General features: G+C 43.4%; 1 protein-coding gene across 2 annotated transcripts in view; it reads right to left on the bottom strand.

The window, feature by feature from the left end:
- The window catches only part of LOC146433541 (serine/threonine-protein phosphatase 2A regulatory subunit B'' subunit alpha-like), a 50567-nt gene that overhangs the window by 22758 nt on the left and 3215 nt on the right, over positions 1-24594 (bottom strand). For both annotated transcript variants that reach the window (XM_085069987.1, XM_085069988.1), the window contains exons 2-3: positions 13493-15933; positions 606-866 (exon numbers count right to left, since the gene is read on the bottom strand). In XM_085069987.1, the coding sequence (XP_084926113.1) occupies positions 606-866; positions 13493-15475 (2244 nt within the window). In that variant the 5' untranslated portion in view covers positions 15476-15933. The remainder of the gene's footprint in view (positions 1-605; positions 867-13492; positions 15934-24594) is intronic.

The raw sequence follows: 24594 nt of genomic DNA, 5'->3' as shown, positions 1-24594 counted from the left end.
TCTGTGCTGTCCCCTGAAGGCAGAACTTATCACCAGTTGTACCACCGGCATTGTGCATACTGAATGTGCACAGCTCAGGGGCTGGGGGCTGACTGGGCATTGCCCTCTTCCACAGCCAGCAAGCTGGAGGTTGGAAGCTGCTTCCCCACACAACACTGCAATAGCACCTACAGCTCATGCCAGCTGAGCAGGACAGCTACAAAAAGCCATGAAAAAGGCAGCTGGCACTACCTGAAGCCACAGAAGCAGACAAGTTTCTGCCTCTGAGTTTCTCAATCTTCTGGGCAGAACTATGAAGGAACAGAAAAACAAATGCAATTTGTATTTGCTAAGAAATCTTAGAGAACTGTTTCATAAATCAAAGCAAGAACAAACACACACATCTGATGTGACAATCAGCAAACTGAGATAATTTTTGTTTACTACTATCTAAATCTAAACAAAAACCTGCAGATCAAAAGGATAATGGTTCTTCTTTCCCCCTACAACAGCTGAAAGATACACTGAGACTAAAACAAAGTATCTCTTCCAAAATTAAAAACCTAAAGAATTGAGTCACAGAACCATTAACGCTGGAAAAGACCTTTAAGCCCATCAGTGGTTACCTTAGCAATTTTCCCCATTCCACAGATGTTCACTTTCTCATCTTCAAACTCTGTAAAGGCCTCTTCAATCCTGGCAATGATTTCTTCATTATTAGAGCAGACATTCGGGAGTCCTTTAGGGAAGTAGAAACGTGGAATGTTTATGGGCACAGGGGTACTGCTGGTGGCTTTATTCACAGGCACAGGAGTGCAAGGGCTAACCACAGGCTGCAGTGGGGCTGAGGGTGAAGTTCCTGCCTTCTTCTCTTGTTTACTTTGAACCTGAAAATACAATTAATAACAAACACTTTTTAAGGGCATGGCACACAGAGCAGGAAAAAAGTTGGTGCTTCCAGTGACTAGGAGAAAATTAAAGCCCTCCAACAATTAAATTATGGCACAGGGATAAAAATGCATCTTAAATAGGCAATTAAAAATTACTGCATTATGAACCACTGCAAATTTAGGATATGTCACTTCTGCTTTTATGCCATTTCTGAGAATTTTACATACGTAGCTGTGGATTATGACTTCCTATTGAGTCACAGGAGAACATACTCTGCAACTCCCCATACCACAGGCAAGGACAATGCTATTTCTTCTCATGCTGGTTTTGGTGTTCTCATTCTGCCCCATGAAGTATCTGCTCTTTAGTATTTCCCCTTGGAACCAGAGTACCCATCCACACAAACGGCTTGCCTCAAGTAGGAACAAACTTATATTCAAACAAGGACATTTTACATCCCTTGGGAACAGAATTAGTTTTGCCAAAGTACTGCTTCACAGAAAATTAAGAAAAGATTTTCAAGACTGCCTTCTCAATTTCAGGAAGCCTTTTATTCTGTGCCCAACTTAAATAGTCCCAGACCTGACTGTGTTGAAGGCACTGGTAAACCAATTTTTCCATCAGGAATTAGGAGCAGCCAGCACAGTGCCATTAGGCCCTCACATGATACCTTTTCCTCACTTCTCTCCTGCCTGTAAGGAACATATGGCTGATATGGTGATCCCCACTGGATTCCCTCTCCAAGGGATCTCTAGTTCTAGCTCTACATCACAGGCAGTATTTGTATTTAAATACACAAGGATACCCCAAACCGGGGAATTTTTCAGACATGGGAGGGAGCCATTTTAAAACTTTGACAAGTAACTACAGTATAAGCTGCAAAATCAGCTGCTGGAATGCCAAGGGATGACGAATTCCCTGCTCCCCCACGAAGACACTCGTTCTTGGGAAAAGGCAACTGGTTTTCCCACTGCACAATGCAAGAGTTGTTATTAATGTAACAACATATGTGATAAGGCTCAGAAGGCAACAGTCAAGTAAATACAGCTGTGACTTCCAGTTTGTTTATTCTAACTGTTTAAAAACAAAATGGTTTTAGGATAAAGCAGCCAACTCTGAGTCCACTAAATGCAGAAGAATGTATACGATGAACTGACTAAACTCTTTGCCTTATATTTTCTATAAACTTGGAGCTTTTTCTTAACACATACTGAATCCCCCAACTAACCACAGGTTTACTTTCAGTCAGGTAAAGAAGTGAAAATTGTAAAAGCTTCTTTAAGCACTGATTTTACCTACAGTTTACAATACATTATGACCCATTCATCAGAGACCCATGAAAGAAGGGCGAGAAGGATTTTCCTCCTCTTCACGCCGCTGCTTTATGGCTCTTTCTTTAAATGAGAGGACCTCTCTTCTCCCAGATTGTCTGATTTCAGGAGCAGGAACACTGGCACACACATGCCACCAGCCAGAGCACACTTCTGTCCTTAACTGCTCTGTACACAACACATTAACCTGGAGCTTGGGATTCTTCAAGTCATCTCCCGTGTCTTGCAATCCAGGAAAAGCTGGAGATAGAAAAGCTTCAATATTTCTATCAATACCAGTATTCAAAGTCTGAACAGTTCTTCACCTTTGGAGAACCAGCCTGATCACCAACATCTGCTCTCCCTCCTGTCTTCCTTGACTGTTCCTACTCGGACACTGCACATCTTCCTGTCTGCTCCTGAGTGATGCTGGAGCTTGGAGGAGTGCAGCTTTGAGACTCAGGGCATTCCTGAGGCTCAGAAGAGCTGGAGGACAGTGAGCATCAGCCCTGGTCACTCTGTCCTGCAGTAGGACAATGCAGGTGACCTGAGGTGGTGGCAGGGATTAAGCTGAGGGGAGTAGGACACTCACTTTGGGAGCACAGTTCACTGGGTTAAAAAAAAAGACAATCCTTCCCCTGGCTTCCTACTGCCCTTTCCTCAGTGGAGCACCAAAAGCAAAGCCCGGCCAGGCTGAATGTGTGTGGGGAAGGAGTATCCAGCCCCAGCTTAGGGATCACACAAAATCGCTGCTTCTGCTTTTACCACTCACCCCCACCCGCCTGCCCTGCCCAGCCAGGGGCTTCTCCAGCCAGCACCCAGCTCTGCTCAGGAGTTTTCCCTTTCTGGATCCCAGCACAGGGGAAGTCCCTGCCAGTCTCTCACAGCACCATATTCATACAAACAATGCAAAGCTCGAACAGACATCGAGGTGCTGACTGCAGCCACTTGACTTCTATAATAGGACTTCACATCAGTTTGCTCCAAGGCCACTTCTCACAAACAGGTTTATTGCTCTCTAATCTCTTCAGGACGCGCAGGCACTCCTGGCTGCCAGCACGGGGAGGAACAAGGAGAAATGACTCAAACTTAACAAAAAGTTCCACAAACCAAGATGTTCTTTCAAAGGACACCGACTCTTCACTGTAACAATGTGTCCCCTTCCCTTACAGTACCACGGAATGATAAAATTGTATTTTTGTTTTCTTGGCAGCAGCACTGGGCCATTTTCCTCCCATTCTGCATATTACAGACATCCCAACATGGTACACAGCCTGAGCTGACCCTGCTGGAGCACAACTCACCCCCTCTGCCCAGGTCTCCACCTCCCAAAAACCTGAGCAACTCCTCTGCCTCCAGGTACTCCCAGAGCCAGCAATGCCTGGTAGTGGCTCACACAAGTCAGGAGCAGAAAGGACACATTGATTTCATGATCCACAACCATCACACAAGCCAAAAGGTCAGACACCCACAGGAGAAATACAGGAAATTCTGCTAGGCTTCAAAGGAGAGAGTCAGTTCAGACAAAGGTTTGAGCTGACCTTCCCAGTAAGACTGACTCATTCCCTCCTGCTCAGTTCAAGCCAAACTAGGGGCAAGCATTGCTCAGGGATGGCTGCTTTTCAAATTCTGCCTCAGTAATAGAAATACAATTTTTGAATTTTGTCTTCTTCCTTCTCATCTAAGAAATGAGCTGTTTATGACACCAAGAGAAAAAAAACAAGCAGCAACTAGTCCTTGAGGATTCTGTTCCCTAGAACAACCTTGCAAATCATTACTCTGGGTTGGGTATAACCACTATGGGGACAAGAAGTTATTATTTACAATTTTCTGTGAAAAAAATTTAAGAGAGTGGTATGATGGGAAATTCTGTGGAAATTCCTTGGAAATAAACAGTTTCTTATTGCAAAAAATTAGCCTTAAATGCTGTTTGCCTAGTAGAACACACTTCTCCAACAGGGATGTGCATTTTCAGAGAGGACAGCTAAGAAAAGAAATTACACATACTCTAATAATTAGCTTTGTTACCAATAACTAACAGATAAACATTTTTTTTCTTTTTTGCTCAAGGGGAAGATGAGATTAAAGGCCATTTTTAAACACCATTTTATAGCATTGTGTAATTTACCCTAACTAGAATCTGTCCATCCACTGTATCACCTTTTGCCAGCCATACAATTTATTTATGGTCAGACAAAAATAGTGACATCTGTGTTATAAATAAACCAGACAGAACTACAGCCTCATTGTAGCTACACAAACAAAGCAGAGGCTAAACCTCTGCCATCCCAGGGATGTACCAGTCCCAGCAGAAAACTCCACGGAAGGAAGCAGTATCACATCAAGTGCTCAAATTCTTTTTACTCCTTCCTCCTGGCCTCAGTCTCCAACAGGGTCCTAGATAATATAGTTACCAGTTTCTTGCTCTTTTTCCAAATGGAATACTGTAATCCTCTTTTCTAGGGTACAGTGACTCAGCCTGGGTTCTTGCAGTCCACAGTGCTGACTTAATGTCTCCTTTCATTTTTCATAGTTCCTGCCTTCCTGAAGTCTGATGGTATCTGGACACAAGCCATTCTCAAAGCTCATCAGTTCTCCAGAACTGGTTTGTATCTCTCACCCGAGACTTTCTCTTCCTTTCCTGCCCTGAAGACCTTTCCCATCAATGAACCTTCTGGCTGCCTCTTTCTTACCCATTTCTAAGGACAGCAAGAACAAAGGCTTATCTGCACATGGCTCCAAACATCACAGAGCTATGAGAAAATGCATTTCTGGACAGAATATTTTTTTCTAGGAAACACTCACCAGCAGAAACAAAGTCTAATCACAACAAAACAAAAATGAAAACAAACTCTACCTAAGCAACTCAGAATCCCAAAAGGATTTAGGTGGGAGGAGACACAGTGCTAATTGTAAGGTTGGATCAAGCTCCTCATGGCCTTATCCAGTTGAGTTTTGCAAACACAGGCCTCACACACCTCCACTGATGAATGTGCCTATAGAACCTGGACACAGCCCTCAGCACAGCTCAGGCTGGAAACCCACTGGCTGGGCAACAGCCCTGCAGAATGGTGTGGAGGGGATGGTGTGCATGGGCTGAGCACCAGCCTGCAGAGTGAGCTGATTAAAGAGAAGTCGAATTATGTCCCAGACTGTCTCAGGAGTAAGGCTAGGAAAACAAGGGAAATTGTTATCTCTGTGTCTGACACTAGTGAGGCTCTATCTGGGTTTCTGGGACCAGTTTTGAGCCTCCACTCCAGGGGAAAAAAAAAAAAAAAAAAAAAAAAAAAAAAAAAAATAAATAAATAAATAAAAAAGATGGGGACAGACCAGCCAGATATGTACAGGAGGGAAATCAGAAAGCTGGAATCAAGATCAGGAAGCAGGAGACCGTGAGGGCTGGCCCTGGCTAGCCAGGGGGAGAAGAAGCCAAGGCTAAACACAGCCTGCAGCTCTTGGAAGTGCAGTTACAGTGAGGACAGAGCCAAAAATGCAGCTTGGGAGGGATAGGCTGGAGGGTACTGGGGGTAGTACAGCCTGTGAGAGGTCACCAGGAGGGGCTGTGGGAATCCCTATCCTTGGGGAAAGCCAGTGCTGATTGACCCAGTGTATATAGGGGTTTACCAACACCCTTTTCTCCCCCACCTTCCTGGCCAACATCTGTGTGCTCCACAAAGCACTTCTCATTCATCTCTCTGCCCCCTATCACCACCTTACCACCTTTCACCTGCCAGCACTTTTGTGTTCTTAGTGAGCCCAGTTACTTCTACTCTCAAACTCCCAAGCCCTAGGTACAGCCCCACGAGGCAAAAAAATTTAATACCTCACTGTTGCCACGTGGGAAAACACCCATCCCTGCCCTCCACACCCAGAGATCTATTATCACTCTGGGAATCGATTTAGCCCACTTGGAAGGACAGCAAAAAGATTTGGCTTTGCTGCTGGATGATATTCTACAGTGTTATGAACTAAGCCAACTCACAGAAAGACCTGTGGGGCCCAGGGCAAGAGACGGGTGGCACACAGTGAGGAGGTAGAAAGAAAAGAAGAGGAACACCATCTCTTTTGAGCTGTGAGTGCCCACTGCAGTAGTTCACTTGCCTCGGGCCGGCAGCCCCAGAGCAGTCATTCCCAAAGCATTTAGCAGAGGTACTCCTGCTTCAGACCATCCAGAGGGCTCGTGGACTAAAGCCTTGTCCATTTTTCAAGCTGTTCTACCTAGAGGTTTCATCCCTTCCTGCAAACCCTACTCTGGTTATGTTCTTAGTGATCAGATTAACACTGGAGAGGGAATTCAGCTGTGCTGTGGTTTTTGACTGTCTCTCCAAACTGCTCAGCCCCGCCCAACCTATTACTGCACATTATTACCTCATCCAATTCTCCCCCAGGGAGTGAAAAACACACGTTCCGGAGATTAACCTCTGAGATGTACTTTACCTGTCACCACAACACATGAAAAAATGTGCCACAATATGCTTTGGAGCAAGTTTAATGCTGTTTCTCAGGAAACAGCTGCACTGATCCTAATTTCAACTTTTTAACTTCCTCATTGGTCACCCATTATTTGAATGTAGATGAAGCTCAAGATGGGCTGATTTCAGCATATTGTGAACCCTTAAATCTGGAGTGACTACATGTCCATTTGGTGTCCCAGCATAAATTACTCCAATCTTTTGTCAGTTGTTCCAGAAAGTGAGTACAGCAGCTAGGATTTACCAAAAACACAGCTGTGGTACAATTTCCATTTCTTTGGCTACACCTCTGTGATCTTCAAGGTCTTTTCCAGACTAAATGATTCTATTATGTCCTTAAGCCACAGCCCAGAGAGAGTAGGCAACAGCACAAAGAAGCACCTTGTGATGGTAAAATCATAAAAGCCCAAGCCAGGTAGGCTGTTCTGCACAGATTTGTACAGTTCACAGCAGACAGCAGGACGTTGTGGTTCTTCCACGTGCAACAACAAACATTCAGAGCAATCACACAAAAAAACTCACAGAAAATACTTGAGTCTTACGCTACTTCTCCCCACTATTAAATCACTGCCCTTGCTGTTAATTTCCCCCCTTGTTTACAAAGACATTTTAACTCTGCAATCTAAGCCTGGAAGATTTATTTTTAAACCTGCTGGTATCTAGCTGCAAATAACTTTCTGCAAATAGACACGCCTAGAGGGGACACAGCTTGATTCTCTGATCCAATAAAAAAATACAAAGAAAAAGAAAAAGAAATGCCAAGCGTCCAAACCTGGGCCTGCTGAAAGGACTTGAGCCGCCTCTTGAATCGAGATGGAAGAACAAAGTCACAGCCCTTGGCAAGGAAAGCTAGCTCCCCTCCCAGGTCTGGGTCCCTCCGCAGAGAACTCTCCTTGATCATCATCCTGGGCAGCTCCTAAGCAGATGCTGACCTTTTCAGAAGGGGCACGGGCACTTTGTAGGAGACCACGTCAAGACCAGCACGTTGCTTTCTTGATTTTGACTTTTTACAGGCAAAAAATGGCAAATGGCTTCAACATATTATGTCTTCTCTCTCTTCACAAGGACAACATCTGGCGACTTTATCTCACTCCTGAAGCCAGAGCTCCCTATTTTAACCAATAGTCAAAGTGTCTTTCAGTACCACCAGGATCTTCTGCCTTCTTGTAATACTTTAATTGAGAAACATGATCTACAAGTGAATCTATTTCCCTGCTGGCTACATGACAGACAATCTGTCCTTGGCTTGTAATAGGCCAGGGGTGACATGGGAAAGGAAGCACCCACCACCACTACCAAGGGCTCTAAAATTAGATACCCTGCAGAAGTGGCTAAATATACCATCTTCCCCAATAGTTCCTACTTTGTGTGCTCCAGTGCTGACAGCCGAGTGGCACCCCAGTCAGTCAGGCTCAGCTAGAGTTAAACCAGGCTCAGCCAAGGGCTCTGCCTGTGGGATGGCAGTGGTGTGAGGGCCCTGCTGCTGAGGTGATGAAGTAGAGGATCAGCAATAGCTCCCACTCTTGACTGAAGCCTGTAATTTTCAAAAAACATCAATTTTTCCTTCTTGCTGGAAAAAGCAAATAATCTAGTTCCTTTATTGCCAAGCAAGCACATAAGGATGGTCCTGGATAATAAGCTCAGTCATTCCAAAGCAACTCTTAAGAAAACAGTTCCATAAAGACATCAAAATGCATCATTCTTGTTATTCACTTTCCCAGTAACTCTCACGAGGCAAAGGCAAAGCACTTCTCAGGGGACAATAATCTACTTTTTCACTGCACAACTTGGAGCAAGCAGACTTCAAACCCTTGCTCTGACTTTGTCTAGGCTTCTTAGAAGTGTGTTTTCCCTCTCCTATCATGAGAATGGTGCTGAACAAAGGCTTAAATCCAATTATTCCTACACCAAATTAACAGAGTCCCATAGGGTGCTTCTCCTACTTGACTGTAAAACAAGAGCCACTCTGCCAGGATGCTTTCTAAGTCCAGTAGCACAGAATAACTTCTAGCTAGTAGGACTTGCTCTCATCAAGGTAATGCATTTGAAATGCAAAGGTCTCACTGAACCTCACAACAGAAAGCTTTAATGGTCATGTACCTCTGATGGCCATTCCTGGGTCCCTGTAGAAAGCCCCAAGTTAATATAAAGCCCAAATGAGTACAAAGCCTAACAGAGCGGCACAAATAGGATGGGGGGATGAAAAAACAGCCTCCAAAAAGAAAAAGGCAGGCAGGAATGTTTAAAGTGGAACTGCAACTAAATAAAGGATACACAGATGCATATGTAACACATTTGGAACAAATTTGGTTTTTCTTACTCTAACAATTTTTTTCTAAACATTAAGGCAATGCCTAAAGAGCCCACAAGGCTCCACTGTACTAGGAGTGCTGCAGATCTCATGCATCAGCATGTCAGGAGGTGATTTATTGTAAATCGTCTGTGGCAAGGGATGAATTACTTCATGTTCTGCTTACAGCCTGCAGAGGAAATGAAGTCCAAGGAACCTCTCTGACCTCCAGCTGCATCCAGACCAGCTACAGAGGCCTTTGACAGACGTATGCATTAAAGAGACACACTAATCTGGCAGCCACCAGTTCCTACTTTAAAAAACCAACACAGCCACATACTTTTCATGCACAAATTAACCAGTCACAAAGGAACTCAGACGTTTGGGGGTTTTTCACTGATAACCGGAAAAAACACAAGCAAGGCTCACTGTGTCTGTATTCCAGTGTTTTAGAATAGCAGGTTTCCAGCATGGTACTTCCTATCCTCAAAACACACATGGTGGGTATAAACAAAATACAGTACTATGAGACATCCACAGTAAGAAGATCTCGTATCAACAGCTTCAAAGTCAACTAGACAAAACCCACAGCAGAAAAGTCTGGTCCCAACAGCCAGACCAACTGCACAAACCACAAGCTAGAAAGCCCTCCTTGCTGTAGGTGACCCAGGTTGAAGGGGAGAGATGTCAGATTGCCTCTGTTAGCCACTTTTCATTCTGAGATGCTTTAGATTCACATAATACTTGTATTTATTTCAGTAACTGTTAGCAAACAGAAAAAAACCCCACAGAAAAAACCTATTTGAATTGAGAAGTAATGAATAATTGATGTTTGAAAGGAGTGCAGATTGTGTATATAGCTTAAATGACAGATATTATCAATCTGATGAAAACAATTTGTAACAGATGTAAGATGAAAGTTGATTTTTCAGATGAAGTTTTACACTATATTTTGGATACATTTTGAGAAAATGCAATTATTTCAGGACAAAGTTAAAGTTACTATGACATTATAGAAGCCACTTTTTATAATTAATCACCCCATATAAGATCCTTGATAAGAGTATCATTACATTTGCAAAACAAAGAAGTACACAAAATTATGAGGGGGAAGAATTATGAAGTTGCCAGGTCAACCTTGACTTTCTATAATTCAGAAACAGTTAATTCCACTCAGAGCCTTCTTAGGGCCCCCTAGTTTAAGCACACAACACAGACATTTTGATTAAAAAAGCAAAGTGTGTGGCCTTGGGATGGTGTCTCAGGGCACAGGGAGTTAAGAACCTTCTGAGAGTCCCAGCAACTTCTACTCCATCAGTCATTCAGGAGAGGCAAGACTAGACAGATGCTACCTAGAGCCCACCCAGAGGAAACGTGGAAACTGGGAACAGCCTCTGGATACTTTACTCAAGGCTCCACTATCTGAAATTTAACATGGTTAGAAAGAATGGTCCAAATTCACTTATCAACCCTGCAAACCCTCTGCTCCCAGATCCACAGTCCCTGGCCAGAAATGGTTGGATCACCCATCTGATCACCCACAGCTTAGCTATGCCACTTATTAAGATGGCAGAAAACAAAAATGTTAGCTAGGTTTAACTTGTGTACAAGCAGCATAGTCAGTATAAAGGATTCAGAACCAAGCAACAGGAAGTAGAGAGCATGAAGGAGAAAGAAATGGGAAGCAGAACTGCTCTTTCTGGCTCACAACAACACAAGTAATCCTTTTGAGGAGAGCTACCCAACAGAGGAGGGACAAAACCCAAAATGGTCTCTTTATATCAAAGCCTGGTCCTGACCCCTGCTCCCAAAATTATTCATAAACTTTATCCAACAGTTCTTAAAATACAACACATGAGCAGAACATGGAACAGAGCTCTGCACCATTCTCACTTGATTCCAAAAACAGAAGGACCACGTTTCTTACAGACCTTTCTAGGGTTCCTTCACTAGAGCACCGCTGCCAGCATTAGCTGAATTTACTTTGTCAAATCAGCCATCCTGTACAGGTAGCAGACCAAGGGCACAGAGGGGTTAAGTTCAAAAACATACACCACTGACTTCTCCAAATGTCCTTTGCATAGGACATTTTACTCAAAGGTAGCAGTCTTTACCTTCCAACACATCCCAACACTCAGCATTTCTGCAAGTCAGCTCAGAGCATCCCAACACCTCCACCTTCTTCACGGCTTACTGGTCATAATTTCCCCCAATTCCCTCAAACCTGCTGGTCCATCCAGGATCCTTATTGCCCTCCTCCCTACAGACAAAAATACAGATAAGTAATGGGGGGCTCGTCAGCCTCTAAAAGGCAACTGCACTGCTCTCACCCTACTATTTTTTTTCAAAACCAACATACTAAAAAATCAGCATAAGATAGGCACAGAGAACAGGAAATCCCAAAACAAATACTTAGGAGGTTTAGAGATAAGCAATGGAAAACTGGATCTCAGAATGGGAAATGTTGGACTGTAAAAAACTACACAATGCTTCCAGGCCTGTCCGAGAGAAGTGTGATGCCCTCATTATGTGCTCTGCAAAATTGATGGACTTCTTGAGTATTCATTTCCTAGTTTCTAAACATTTGGGTTTTGAAGATGAACAATCCTATTGTTCTCTGTGGTGGATCACAATTGGGTTTATGATAAGAGAAAGTCTGTTGCTGATGTAAGTTAGCACAGATGTAACACAGAAAGGCCAGCTGAGCCAGAGAACAGCCTGGTCTGAAGGACTCTCCCTCTCCTTTTTCATTGCTTAGCATTTGAAGGATATTAAATCTGTCACAACCTTCACAAATGAAAGGTGTGCTGTGTTTTCATCAGTCTCAGAACTCTGGGGTTTCTACACGTGTGCCCAGCTATATGATAATAGCTTTATGAGCCTTAAGAAAATACAACAAATACTTTGCATTATTGAGGCATGCATGCAATACTGAATGAGAATCCACACGGAGCTTCAGTTACATCCAGAGTTATCCAGGAACATGGATGTGTTCCCTAGATGCAATACCAGGAGAGGGTATATAGCACATCTGTGCTATACATGACAGCAAACCTCAAGGCAAGTGCAGAGCCAGCAGCCCAGTGCCTTGTGCTCACTGCTGAGGGGACCAGCTGCCTCCACATCCTCTGCCTCCCCAAAACAGCTCTTCCCTCCCAGGCTCTTTGGTTCTGGGCATCTGGACAAGGCAGGGATTGTGTGGCTGCACAGAGGAGCAGAGCTCTGGTAGCTGTGGAGTACATGTCCAAAGAAGGCAGGCTGGGAGCAAACTCACACACAGCTAGGTGGGATCAGAGAAACACAACCTGCCAAGGCATCACATTGAGAAGCCACTTGGCAGCATAAATGCATCCCATTTTCAAGCATTATATAAAATCTGCCACAAAGCCAGGATCACACTTCATCAAACAGTTTTGTTTGAAGCTCACAAGTTAGAAAATTTTGTAAATTAATTTATAAGGCAAGAACAGCTATTAGAAGGAATTACTTTAGTGCTTTTGGAGCTGTTTAATTCTACAGTATTTGAGGAAAAATACTCTTTCCCTTGCGGGAAATATCAGAATACCATTGTCTATAACCAAAGTTGCCCAGAGCAACAACAGAAACTCTTGGAGAGCCTGATCTAAAAGGATCTCAGCAACATCATGTAGGGTAAGACACACCTCACACATCCTCTTTCAGAACTGCACCAAATTTTGGGGAAAAGTTTTGCTCTGTTTTGAAAACCTGCACATCATGCTCCAACTGGAAGGAGCTGTGAAAGTTCCCTTACAACCTGGGCTCTTTTTCACTGCCTGTGTGGAAGGTGGATTTTGGAAATTGAAGTCCTGTCTACACTTACTGCCTACTTGGAAGTATGGCAACAAGCTTTCTTGAAATTTGGCAGTTATTACCAAATGAAAAGCTGTGCTGGACAGACAGCCCTGGTTCCCACTAAAGCAGGCTCCCATCAAGACCCTTTTTCCTGGGAAAACCTACTTCTCATCTGAGATACAAGTAATGCAGACTCCACATGACTCCATGCGCTGGGGACAGGGAAAGCAAAAATAAATACTCTGAGATTCTGCCCTTTGTCTCATGGAGGATTGCTCCCTTTAGGAATCAGTGATGAGGAGGACAAGAAAAGCTGTTCAGAGACGGGAAAGGGAGAGGTGGAAGAATCAGTTCTCATTGAACTGCTAAGAGGCAATCCAATACTTGGTCTCAGAAATAAAGGAATTATTTCTACTTATTAAAGTAATTATTACTACCCTGTATTATCAGTGACTCATTTAAACCACATGCAAACACTCTACAGGAGCACCAGCAGGAAAGGATCGAGCTCAAAGGTGAAATTGCATGTCAGGACCTATTTTATTTTCTCATGGGTTTCAGTTTCCTTTTCTTGTTTGTATTTATATAAAGGTTACCTTTTTGTCAGGTTGAACACATTATTCCACACTGCAGCATTCAAAGCACAATGCATCACTTAGCACATGTAATTTTTTTCCCCCCTACATTTTCCCACGTTTGTTTTACTCATTACCCCATCAAAAGTTTGGTTCTCTTACCTTTATCACTTCTGGGGCCTGCTGAATTGAAGCTGGAACAGAGTCTCTGGAGGCAGCCCCAACATGGCTTTTTTGCCCTGCGAGAAGGGACTGTGAAGGAGATGCTAAAGTTTCCTGGAGAATTTGCATCACTTCCCTCTCCTTGGACAAACTCCCCTTGCCTGTCTGGAATTCCACCAGTTCCTGGGCAAAGTCCTCAATGCTTCCCAGGATACGCAGTAAAAGGGCTTTGTCATCCTCTTCCATTTTATGACCGTTGGTTTCCATTATTTTTGACAAAGAAGAAGGGGGGTCAGCGGGTTTACTTTTGGGTTCAAGAGCCAGAGGTAGAGCCTGTCTACCCTGCCTGCCAGACACCTGCAGAGAGGCAGGTTTGCCTTCCTTCCGTGAGGGTTCCCTCAGAGTATGCTCCATTTTCCGTGAGAAGCACTCCAAGTCTAGCAGCAGCTTGTCTATCTCCTCCTTGTCCACCCTACTGTATGTCTGGGCTCCTCTGGGGATACCAGCTTGGGCACCACGCAACACAGGATCCGACACTGGCTGTAAAGGAGCCATTTTCTCGGGAGCATCTCCCACCCTGGCCCGCTGTGCTTTAGCATCAGTAGGAAGGCCTGAACCAGCAGCTCGCTGGTAGCTGCACTCCAGGCTCTGCCAGCCCCACTTCTGCTCTGCCTTCTTCCCTGTCCCTGCCGTTCTGTCCCCATCAGACTCCTCCTCAATGTACAGCACCTCGGTGGCAGATGTGCAGTCGCAGGGGCTCGGGGCTGGTGACTGAGGTAGAGCATCTTTCACAGCTCTCACACTGCTCTCCTGGGGAACACCGGGCAGGGAGTTGGAGGTGAAGCTCACAGTACCTGTTTGGATGGACTGGGAAGTGCTTGTCACCTCACCCTGACCTGGCAGAAGAAGAGGAACTGCACTTGAGGATGGCAACTGAATGATATCTTCATACCTGGGTGGCTGTTCATCGGCAAAACCCAGGGGAAAGGGAGTTTGCTGCAAGCCATGGAAACAGTTCACCAGCTCTGCCCAGTCACTTGCTTCCCTCTGCCCTGCTGGCTTCAGCTCAAAGGGCAACTTTTTCAGGTACGAAGAAAATCTTGTCATCAGATTCATGTATATCATCTCTGAGTTAGCCAGGGGATCACTGCTGTTCCCTCCACTAATGCCATCTGCAGACTTCTTCTTGATGCAGTGCTTGATTATGTCTGTGCATTTTTTCAGATCCTCCGAGCACTTGAGCAAGATGTCCAGGCACACCTTAATATCCCCACCAGACGAACCATCTAGCTTGTGTTTTTCTAAAATCTGGGTAATGAAGTTTTCTTCAGGGAAGGAATGAGAGGAGAAGGGAACCACAGGATTCACAGTCACTTCTGGAGCATCATTGCTCTCCTGCCATTTCTCCACAGGTGAGGGATTCTGCAAAAAGCCACATGGAGGGCAGTTCTCATCATTGTTGAAGTGCCCATAAATCAAGTCAAAATCAAAGGATCGTCTGCTGAAAGATTCTGACCGAACTTTCCTTCCCTTTCTGTAGGCCACATGACTGGAAGAGTTTTTGAGCTTTTCAAAGGAGAATTCCTTTATTTTACCACTGGCAAGGTTTATCGCCTCACCAGTAATGTCTTTTAAACTGCTGGAAGCTTGCATTGAAGAACCTTTCTTGATTCTTGGATTATTAGGGAGGATTTGGTGATAGTCCTCATTTCCAGCCAAGGCAAGTCCATTTTCAGGGATGGGAATTTTAGGGTCCAGGTTGGCATCTTGGACACTGACCTCTGCACAGACACTGTGGTGGGCAACTATGCAGGTGAGTCCCTGTTTGAGCAGCTGGCACGAGCCTGTGCAGTAGTGCACGGTGTGCTGGGAGTGCTGCTCTATCACCACGCTGCTGTAGCAGTTCACTGAAGTCACTATCAGCTTGTAGGTCGCTGCCATAGCACACACCACACTGAGATGTGAGGCTGCAAAACTCACCATGAACTTCGCAAGGAAAAGCTCACTTTTCACAGCCACACCACATTGAATGAGAACATTCACATGTCATTTGGAAACATCCAAACTGCATGAAGAGCTAATGCCTTGGAAAGCCCTGGAGAACTCTGGAGTGGTTTCAGCAGTACAGTTTCCACAATTAGTGCAAATTGCATATAGTTTAATTTAAGGCACCCTGATGCTCGTGCTCCATGCAGAAAGTTTTGCTCAGCAGAGGTGCAGCATGAGCTGTTCCGTTTCCAATGGTCCAGGTAGCTTCTCCAGCAGGGGCCATAAAATTCAGCCAGCTCTTAGGCAGAAGTGACAAGTCAATGATTTTTGTTCAACCCTTCTTCTCTCTTTTTGGGTAGGTCAGTAAAAGGTAGCTAATTCAGTGGCACGTACAGACAAAAAATCCACAGTATGCCTGGGAGATTCCTCTCTCACCATGGTGACACAGGTTCCTGCAACAGAAATAAAGGTGACAGTCATTATGATTGCCACGTATTATGCAGCTTTGCCTATTACCAAACATCTGGCACCAGACAGAAGAACCAGCACACAGGCCTGCACAGAACAGGAGTAGGCTGATATTCTTCCCCCATGCAGATCTACCATATAATAACAGTGCTGAGGTGCTGACCTATATTTATAATGGGCTATGTGCTGCCATTTTAACAGCTCTATTTTAGCTACTCAATTTTTTTCAGACTTGCTTTTTTCCTCCCCACACCAAGCAAAACATTACCTTTAATTCTAATTGAGTAAAACATATTGATCCTGTTGTGAATTTCTGCCTTTCATTTTCCAAGGCTCTAAAGATAAGGCAAGGGGCAGTAGAAAAAAGCGCTTTCAGGATTTCCAAGCCGTCTGGATTATAAAAAGCTGCAAAAAGCCTGCAGCAAAGTAGCTGAATGCCTTTTAAGAATGCAGTCTTTACTAAAAGGCCACATTGGCTTCCATTAGCCTTTCACCAAGGTCTCTGGGACCATAGCAATATATTTTAAGAAGGAATAACTGTTTCTCTTACAACCCATAAATAGCAGCATATTTAATACAGTAAATCCACTGCTGTAGACATTGAGGATAGTAAAATCTATACAAAGTTTAAGCCTATGAAAACTAGGAATTGAGTGTTTTACACTTAGCACAGTCCTTTCCAGCTGCATTTCCTATCATCACAGTCAGAACTGCACCAGAAAATATGCCAAAAGCTGTTAAACTTTGTTAAGAAAAAAAGGAAATCTCAGATATAAGGGTCTTGAATTTTAGACATAGCTTCATCTTTCTTTAATACATGAACAATCAAATGAAAACACCCAAATGAAATTCTGAGCACCCTCTATTCCTGTACAAACAGAAATCTATTTAGTAAAACATTATTATATCACACAGCTAAGTCACTCCACAGCACGGGTTTATTTTGGTTTCTTCAAAGGTAAATATCCAGCACTGTGAAAGGCCTGCACTTGATTAAAGCACTGCCCTCCACACAGCTCCATCTCACCAACTTAGCTCAAAGCCTGGACAAACACAGCACAAGGCAAGTGCCCTAAGAGTTTGGTGCTGTTGTAATTAATGACTGCGGAGAATACAAGTCTAAACGTTCACATTTTACATATTTTAAAGCCTTAATTTAAAACTAAGAAGCACTGATTCAGAGTGCTCAGTGGAATTTGTGATGTGCCATGTCTGCTCACTGCACTTATACACATGGAGTGGCACAGGTAAAGAACCCTTCCCACTTTGTTCTTTGGATTATATAAGGCATTGAAAGGGTTGCATTCAAGATGAAGAACTAACTGCCATGCTGGGCTCTGTAACAGGCTGCCACCTGCCCATCCCAGCCGCAGGCCAAGCAGTTCCTCAGCTCTTCCTGTCCAGTCTTGCTCCCTTCCACACCCACTGGCACTGCTCCAACGCCCCTCCGGCATGGGAGGGCCCTCCAGAGGGATGAGCAGAGGTATGAGGAGTGCCAGCTTCCTGAGGGACCAGCAGTGGTACCAGGTGTGCCCCTTGCACAGATACCAGGTGCGGCCCAGCCACGGCAGTGAGTCAAGGTGCCAGCAGAGAAACGGCGAGCATAGAGCCCTTTTCACACGCCTCGGTGCTCACACCATGACTCTCAAACGCAGGGAACACACTCCACACCCTCCAGTCACTCCTCTCAGGCTTCACTGTCACATGTGCTAAACCCCCTGCTGAATCAGAGCCACAGTTTAAAAAGTGCTGTTGGCTCCCCAATGCCTTCACAGGCTCTGTCAGGAAACTCATGCTAGGCCTCCAAAAAGTCCACTGATCTACAGGCTCCCTTCAACACATCAAGGTTAGAGGTCTGCTGCTTTTCCTTTTCCAAGCTTCCATCAACTCCAAACAAGCCTTACAGCATTTCCTGAAATAAATATTATACAATATTTAGAGAAAGCAGAGGTCTTCAGGACAGCAGGTTTGATGAAGAATTAATATTGCTTCTCAAAAAGCACAGGACTTCCTGAGGGATCCTTCCTCCCTCTGTGTCTTATACAGCAAGGAGAGACTGGTCTTCCTTTTACCAGCAAATGAACAGTTTGGGTTTATACCTAACTTGGGCAATAATTACATCTTGATTAAGTTATTTCTTAATTAGAGTAATAATGTATTAGTCACTGTCTCCTTCTCCTCTGTCACTCCAAGGGTAACTTCCTCCCTCCACACATACCCCTTTCACTGACTAAGCCAGTTTCTCTAATCCTTTAAGCCACCTTCAAACAATGACGTTTTTACACCTGTAAGGTTATTCCACAAACCCTTCAAGGAAAAGGTCTCCTAGATTCCCAACCTAAATGGTTGGATTCCCAACCTAATTTTTTTTTTCACTTCAATGTTGTATTGCCAGCTGTGCCAAATAACAATTCTAGCTGTTTATGCAATCATTGGTGCACTCTAATCCCTTTCTAGTTTGCCTGTATTCCTCTGGTAATATCATAAAACAACTCAATCCAAACACAAACTTGACACGGCCAATACAGAATTGCTTCCTCCTGCCTCTGCTGTCAGCACCTTTTACCACTGCATCAAAGGAGAAAGTAATCAAACAATCAATACAAAACCCCAATATCTTCTCTTCTACCACACTAACTAATGTCTTTTCAGTAATTATTTATTACCTGCTTTATTATCACTGTCTGCAGAAACATGCTCAGGTTATTCAAGGGCTGGAGCAACACAAATCCTTACAGATGCAGAGTAGAAATTTCCCTCCTTTCCCACTGCCTTGCCCAAGGTAGGACATGCTCAGCTTGCAGCTTTATTTGAGAGTGATCCGTTGAACATGATCCAGCATGCAAACCAAGTCAGGACAAAGTCTAAGAGAGGAGTATCCCTGTTTTCAGACCTGGGAACATGGTCTCACGCTGAGCTTCAGTTGTGACTGTTGGGCGGGGGTGAATAACACCTACTATTTATGAGCAGAATGAAAAGACCAAATGTATCAAGAAACTTTCCTACTTGGCTCTTTCCAGGCTGCCACTTCATTCCAGTTTGACTCCAGAGCAGCCCCAAGTTTGGAAACACTGCAGAAAGATTCTGTAATTAGGACTGGTGCCACGAAACAAACCCAGCCCCAGGGATACAGGACTGCCTTCGAAACAAAAACTGTGAGTGAATAGGGCTTTTTGTGTGACTGCAGAATAATGCTTTATGTCTGTCCTATCTCTGCAAGATTACATGAATCACTTTCCAAAGGAAAAAATTATTGCAGATACTAATTACATAAAAGGTTATTCTATAAGACACACAAGAAATTCTATTCATGCAAAGATTACGCAGGAGTTAAATAATTGAACAATGGCAATCTGTTCAGATGGGGACTATCAGCCAGCACTTGACTGACTTGCAACTGAAGTCCAGAAAGCTACAGGACAGGGCTCCAATGCCTCTGAAAGTCTCTAACTCACTGAAAGTCTTCTCAAACCCTTATCTGCAGCAATAGCAACACGAGCTAGAAACCACCATAATATAGTATGGAGCCAGCCAGCCTTCCTGCAGCAGGACATGGCCTTGGCATCACTGTGAAACTGCTCATTTCTAGTGGAAGATGTGGTAAGACCAACCCTTCAGTTTGGTACACTTGCAAAAGAAAAGAAAGACAGAACACAGATTTGCCATTTGAACAGTCACCAGTATGGCTTCACGTGTACCACACTGCCTGTGTCATCAGGTGTCAGGTCCTACCCTCCTAGAGGGGTTTGTGCTACCAAAAAGCAGCATTTAACCGTATCCTCTTATTTAGAAATTATTGATTTTTGTTTAGAGTTTACTGAGAAAAGCAGATTTGAGAGCAAGCTATATTGATTATAGAAGATAAAAGCAGGCCAACAAAGCAATGTTTTCTTGCAAAGAAATTTTTGTAACAGATAGAGTTCTGCTGAATTAAATGGAAATTTTACAACCAGACATTTAATAAATTATTTTGGACCCCATAACGAAGGAACTGATCAACAATTCACCATCATTTGCACAATTTATTACTTTCCAAAATGAGCAGGAGACTAAAAAGATTAACTTTTCTTCCTATACTTAAGAAGTTCAGAAGGAAAAAATCTGAGTTGCTCCTTTGTCCTGTATTTCTTATATATTTACAGCTTATAAAATTTTGATGTACTTAATGGCAACAGAACTATTTTGTACGTAGGACTTAGGTAGAAAGTGCAGCTTTTCAGTCCTTGGGACCAGCAGAAATCTGATGCATATGCAGACATTTCAGGGATAGTAAAAGAAACCACTCACAATTGCACCTGTGTGGTTTGGGGATTAGAGGGGCTTATACCATTGACACTGGTAAGGCAACCAGAACCTTTAGAACCTTTATTTCTAGGAGATTTTGGCTCCAAGCTATTTGATGTTGTAGAAACTGCAACAAACTGTGATGGCTACAAATCCCCACTTGCCTCATAACCCCGGTTAGAGGATCTGACCTACTCAAACTGAGCACTTCTGTTTGAACCAGAGGACACTTCCTCATATCTTCAAGTGCTTCGATATTTAATTACATGCACTGTGGAAAAGAGGTCATCATTTCCCATTTAAGTATGTTCAACATCAGGTTCCATGAACAGCTATCCTACTTTCTTATGCTAAATTAAAAGAGCTTTCAGGAAGACAAATTTCCTCACCTACAAGTACTGACACACTATAATCAAATCACCTCTTAGCCTTTTCCAAGAGTGCCAGAGAAAGTCTGAGACATGTCTTCAGAGTCATTGCTATAAATCCTTGTCTGAGTTCTGTCTGTAACTTGCCATTGTTCTTACAAAAACATGGCAGAGGTGGGATTCATCTCACCTACACAGACATGAAGTGTGAGGTGCTGCAGGCAATGCAGATAGGGAGGCACCTCAAAAAGAAAGATCACCCCAACTGAGTTTAACAATCTAATGTTGAGGTGATGAGTTACATTAGATGAATCCTATCTTTCAGGATTACACAAGAACACAGGAAAAACCATTTCTGTCTCTAAGAATGGCTAAATGTCATCCAATGCTAAAGGAGTATTAAAAAGACATGATATTTCCTAGGTGTACTCTCCTGGCCTCCAACTGTTCCCAGTTAATGAGAACTGTAAAGCTGGATGTGGTTTGTGTGTACTTACTAACCTTTGCTGGATTTCTCTCCCATGTGCTTGAGCATCTCTGGATTCAACAGAAATTTTTTGCATCCTGAGCATTTTTCGAAAAGTCATTCCACCACCCACCACCCCTTCCAATCCTGTCACTCATCAGCTTCAGAATGTCAAGATCTTGTACTGAGACGCTGCACAAATGCTACTCCTCCATGCACTGTCCACAGCATTCAGCATTCCCAAATTTACAGAACTCCACGTCATCCCTCTGCCTTCTCTTTCCCTTCCCTTAGCTTACTCAGTTGTCCTTATGCAGAAGCCACTTTGCACCTCTGATCATTCCCACTGTCCCTTTCATAAGCTTTTCTGATTCAATTACACACTTTAAGACACAGGAACACAAAGTGGGTACAATATTCAGGAAAGATGAGAACCACAGGCAGAAATGATTTTTTGAGCTGCCTTTCAAAAGTCAGTATTATCCCTATATAGTGTTTTCCCCTTCCCAGCCTCACTGCTTTCAGATAATGCATTCTCAAGTGTCTGCTCTCATAACCACCTGGGTTAACTCAGACACTCTGTCCCTCTTCCTACTTGTCTTCCAAGAGGAAATAAAGATATTATTGTCCTTTGTAAAATGCTCAGAGATTTATTCAGAGAACACTCTATTCTAGAGGAAGGTGTTCACTTTTAGAGACAAATATTTTCATGCAGCCTCAGAAAAAAGGGTTCAGAGATGGGCAGCAATAATGAAACAGGTCTTGAACAGCTTGTCTGTAAGGATTGACAGAGCAAGACCAGGCACTCCATGCTGGAAGAGAGGTGACTTCAGACAAATACAATAATCTACAGAATCATGAATCGCATGGAAAGGGCAGACAGGGGCTGACTGCTCACCTGCTCCTCAGACACAAGAACTATATGGGCAGTGGCACCAAAAGCAGGTTAAAACAAGCACACACACACACACACACACACACAGAGCAAACCTGGGAAATGTCTCATCAAAGGATGCCACAGACCCAGAAAGCTTCTGGGGAGTCAAGGGGCCATGTTTTTACACCTCCTCTGTCAAAAGTCAGCACCTTTTTACATGGTGGGGGCACCACTGGATACCCTTTAATTCTTGCTATGCTGGGGTGGCAGAATAAACAGGGATATTCCCATGACTGCAGATTTCTATCATAATCCTTCCTCTTATCCTTCCTACTTCCAAACATGTATTTCCAGGCTCAGTTCCACTTTATTTGGTTACTCTTTTTACAAAAGCTCTTCAGTCATATGCTTTTCCCTAATCTTAACTACAACCCCTCGGAGAGGGGAGAATGTCTGCCCCTAACTTTGGCAGGGTATGTTATTCATTAAACAGAAACCCCATGGATTTACACCATGGCATTCTGGTTTGCTCTCTCTCCTTTTCCTAGAGATATCATTTCTATTTACCTTTTTTGTTGTTTTTGACTGCTGCTGAGCAAGTTTCACAGAGCCTTATCTGCACTACTTAAAAGATCTCTTTTCTGAATGGCACAGATTCTCATGAGCTCATCCCTGCACAGGGAGTTGTTTATCCCTTGTGCACATTAGTTTACAACTGCTGGTATCAAGTACCTCCAACCAAGTACTGTGAGAACCTTCTACTCTGCAGAATTAGGGTAGCTTTTGTTTCTGCTACCCTAATTCTGTGATTTTCAGCATACTCAGGCTCTCTTTCAGGCTATTTATAACTGTGTTGAACAGCACAAGCCTTAACACAGATCCCCCCAGGACTGAAGAGTGATCATCCTTCCTGAGAAAAGCTGATAGTCCTTCCTATAATTTAACCAGGTATTAATTACTGAAAAAGCTACACTGCTACTCCATGGCAGTTCATTTCCTTTAGGGAGCATCAACAAAGTTGTTTGTTAATCTATCTCTGAAAATCCAGACACAACAGAATAATTGCTTGTCTCTTATGCCTTCTTGTCCAAGAGCTCCAGACCATAAAACTTTACCAGCTGTAGCTGGACTTCAGCATTCCCACAGTGACCCATGGAGGTCACTGCAATGGGAATGCTTATCAAGGCAGGCTTCCAAGAAGACATGACCTTGAGCCTCACCATCCATGGCAGGACCATTAGCAGTGCTCTGCAGTCACTGTGCACTTGGAGAAGCCAGTTTTTACAATGGGAAATCTGGTTTGGTGGATTTACCCTAAAGAAAAAGAATCCCCCAACATTAACTTAAATACAACCCCTCCACATTTACAGCAGCAAGGTAAGGCAAGCCCAGCACTCAAAAATAGCTATAGCATCAAAAATAATAGTCTGCACTGATTTCTAAAAATAAACCTGGCACTAGACCATAATCTATTGTTTTAAAATACTGACTTGCAGTTAGTGAATGCAATACTATTCAGTGTAACTCCTTCAGGTTAAGTGACAGGGTTATCTAATACTCCAGTGCCTCTACCTGCTTCACAAACATCAGTACACAGAGTCCCTGAACATGAACATACCAGAAACTGCTGGGAAGCACCAGTGCACAGGGCATGCAAAGCTTGCCACTGAGGGTGTCAGCTGAGAAGGTGGAGAGTTAACCATACCAGGAAAGATGTCACCCTTTTCAGCTTTTCTGAAATACCTTTCTTCAACTATCTGTTTGCACAGTCTTGGAACTAAAACTGACCAGACAGGAATTTGTGCCCCATGAGACTGGTTTCCACTTAGACAGATGAGACATCAAGAGAGTAAAAACTCACACAATTTTTCCACATAATACCAACCTGTTACATAAAAATACTTTGCTGACTCATTATTGTTCCAGTCCCATGTCTGTGTAGAACCACCAATCCTGCTCACTTAGCAGGACCCCAATACATTCACAAACATACTGAAGTTTAGCAAGGCACAAGTAAAAAAAAATTTAAAAAATTAATGCACGAGCTCTGACACACGGACAGAAAATAAGGTGACCAACCAGTAAAACACTGGAGGTGAACAAGCTTCAAAAGCACATAATTAGCAGCGCACAGGGCAGAGGTCAGAAAGCCTGCTTGATTAAGAAATGTGTCTCCTGGACGTTTATAACCTTATATGGAAAAAGATAAGTTCATATTAGCAAGATAAATTTATTGTCCCTGGAATGTTAATTTAGTATTAACAGTATCCACTCACTTTACACAAATTAAAGTGATTTTATTTAAGTATTAAAATAACAAAGGAAGATTTGTGTCCAAGACAGCATTCCCTCAGTCATTAACTCCTGCTGACACTGAGGTTACAATTTACAGATTCCCTGAAACCATTTTCGGAAACTTACTTGGCAGTTAGATGTCTCCTGTAGCAGACTAGCCATATGCTAGTGGTCTGCAGAGCACTTTTAATTTAATAACAACTAAAACAAAAAAATTGTTTTCATTCATTGCCCTCTATTCAGAGCTCATTTCTCATTGCTGTCATATCTAACTTCTTCAGGTCTTACATGTATCACACTGAAGTCACTGAAATCCTCAAGCAGACAAGACTTTGGGTAAAATTCTCTTTGTCCA

Source organism: Lichenostomus cassidix, chromosome 9 (genome assembly GCF_008360975.1).
Source record: "Lichenostomus cassidix isolate B80296 chromosome 9, HeHo_3.0, whole genome shotgun sequence".
In the NCBI taxonomy this organism is placed as follows: Eukaryota; Metazoa; Chordata; class Aves; order Passeriformes; family Meliphagidae; genus Lichenostomus; species Lichenostomus cassidix.
This window is presented reverse-complemented; position numbering and strand designations above follow the sequence as displayed.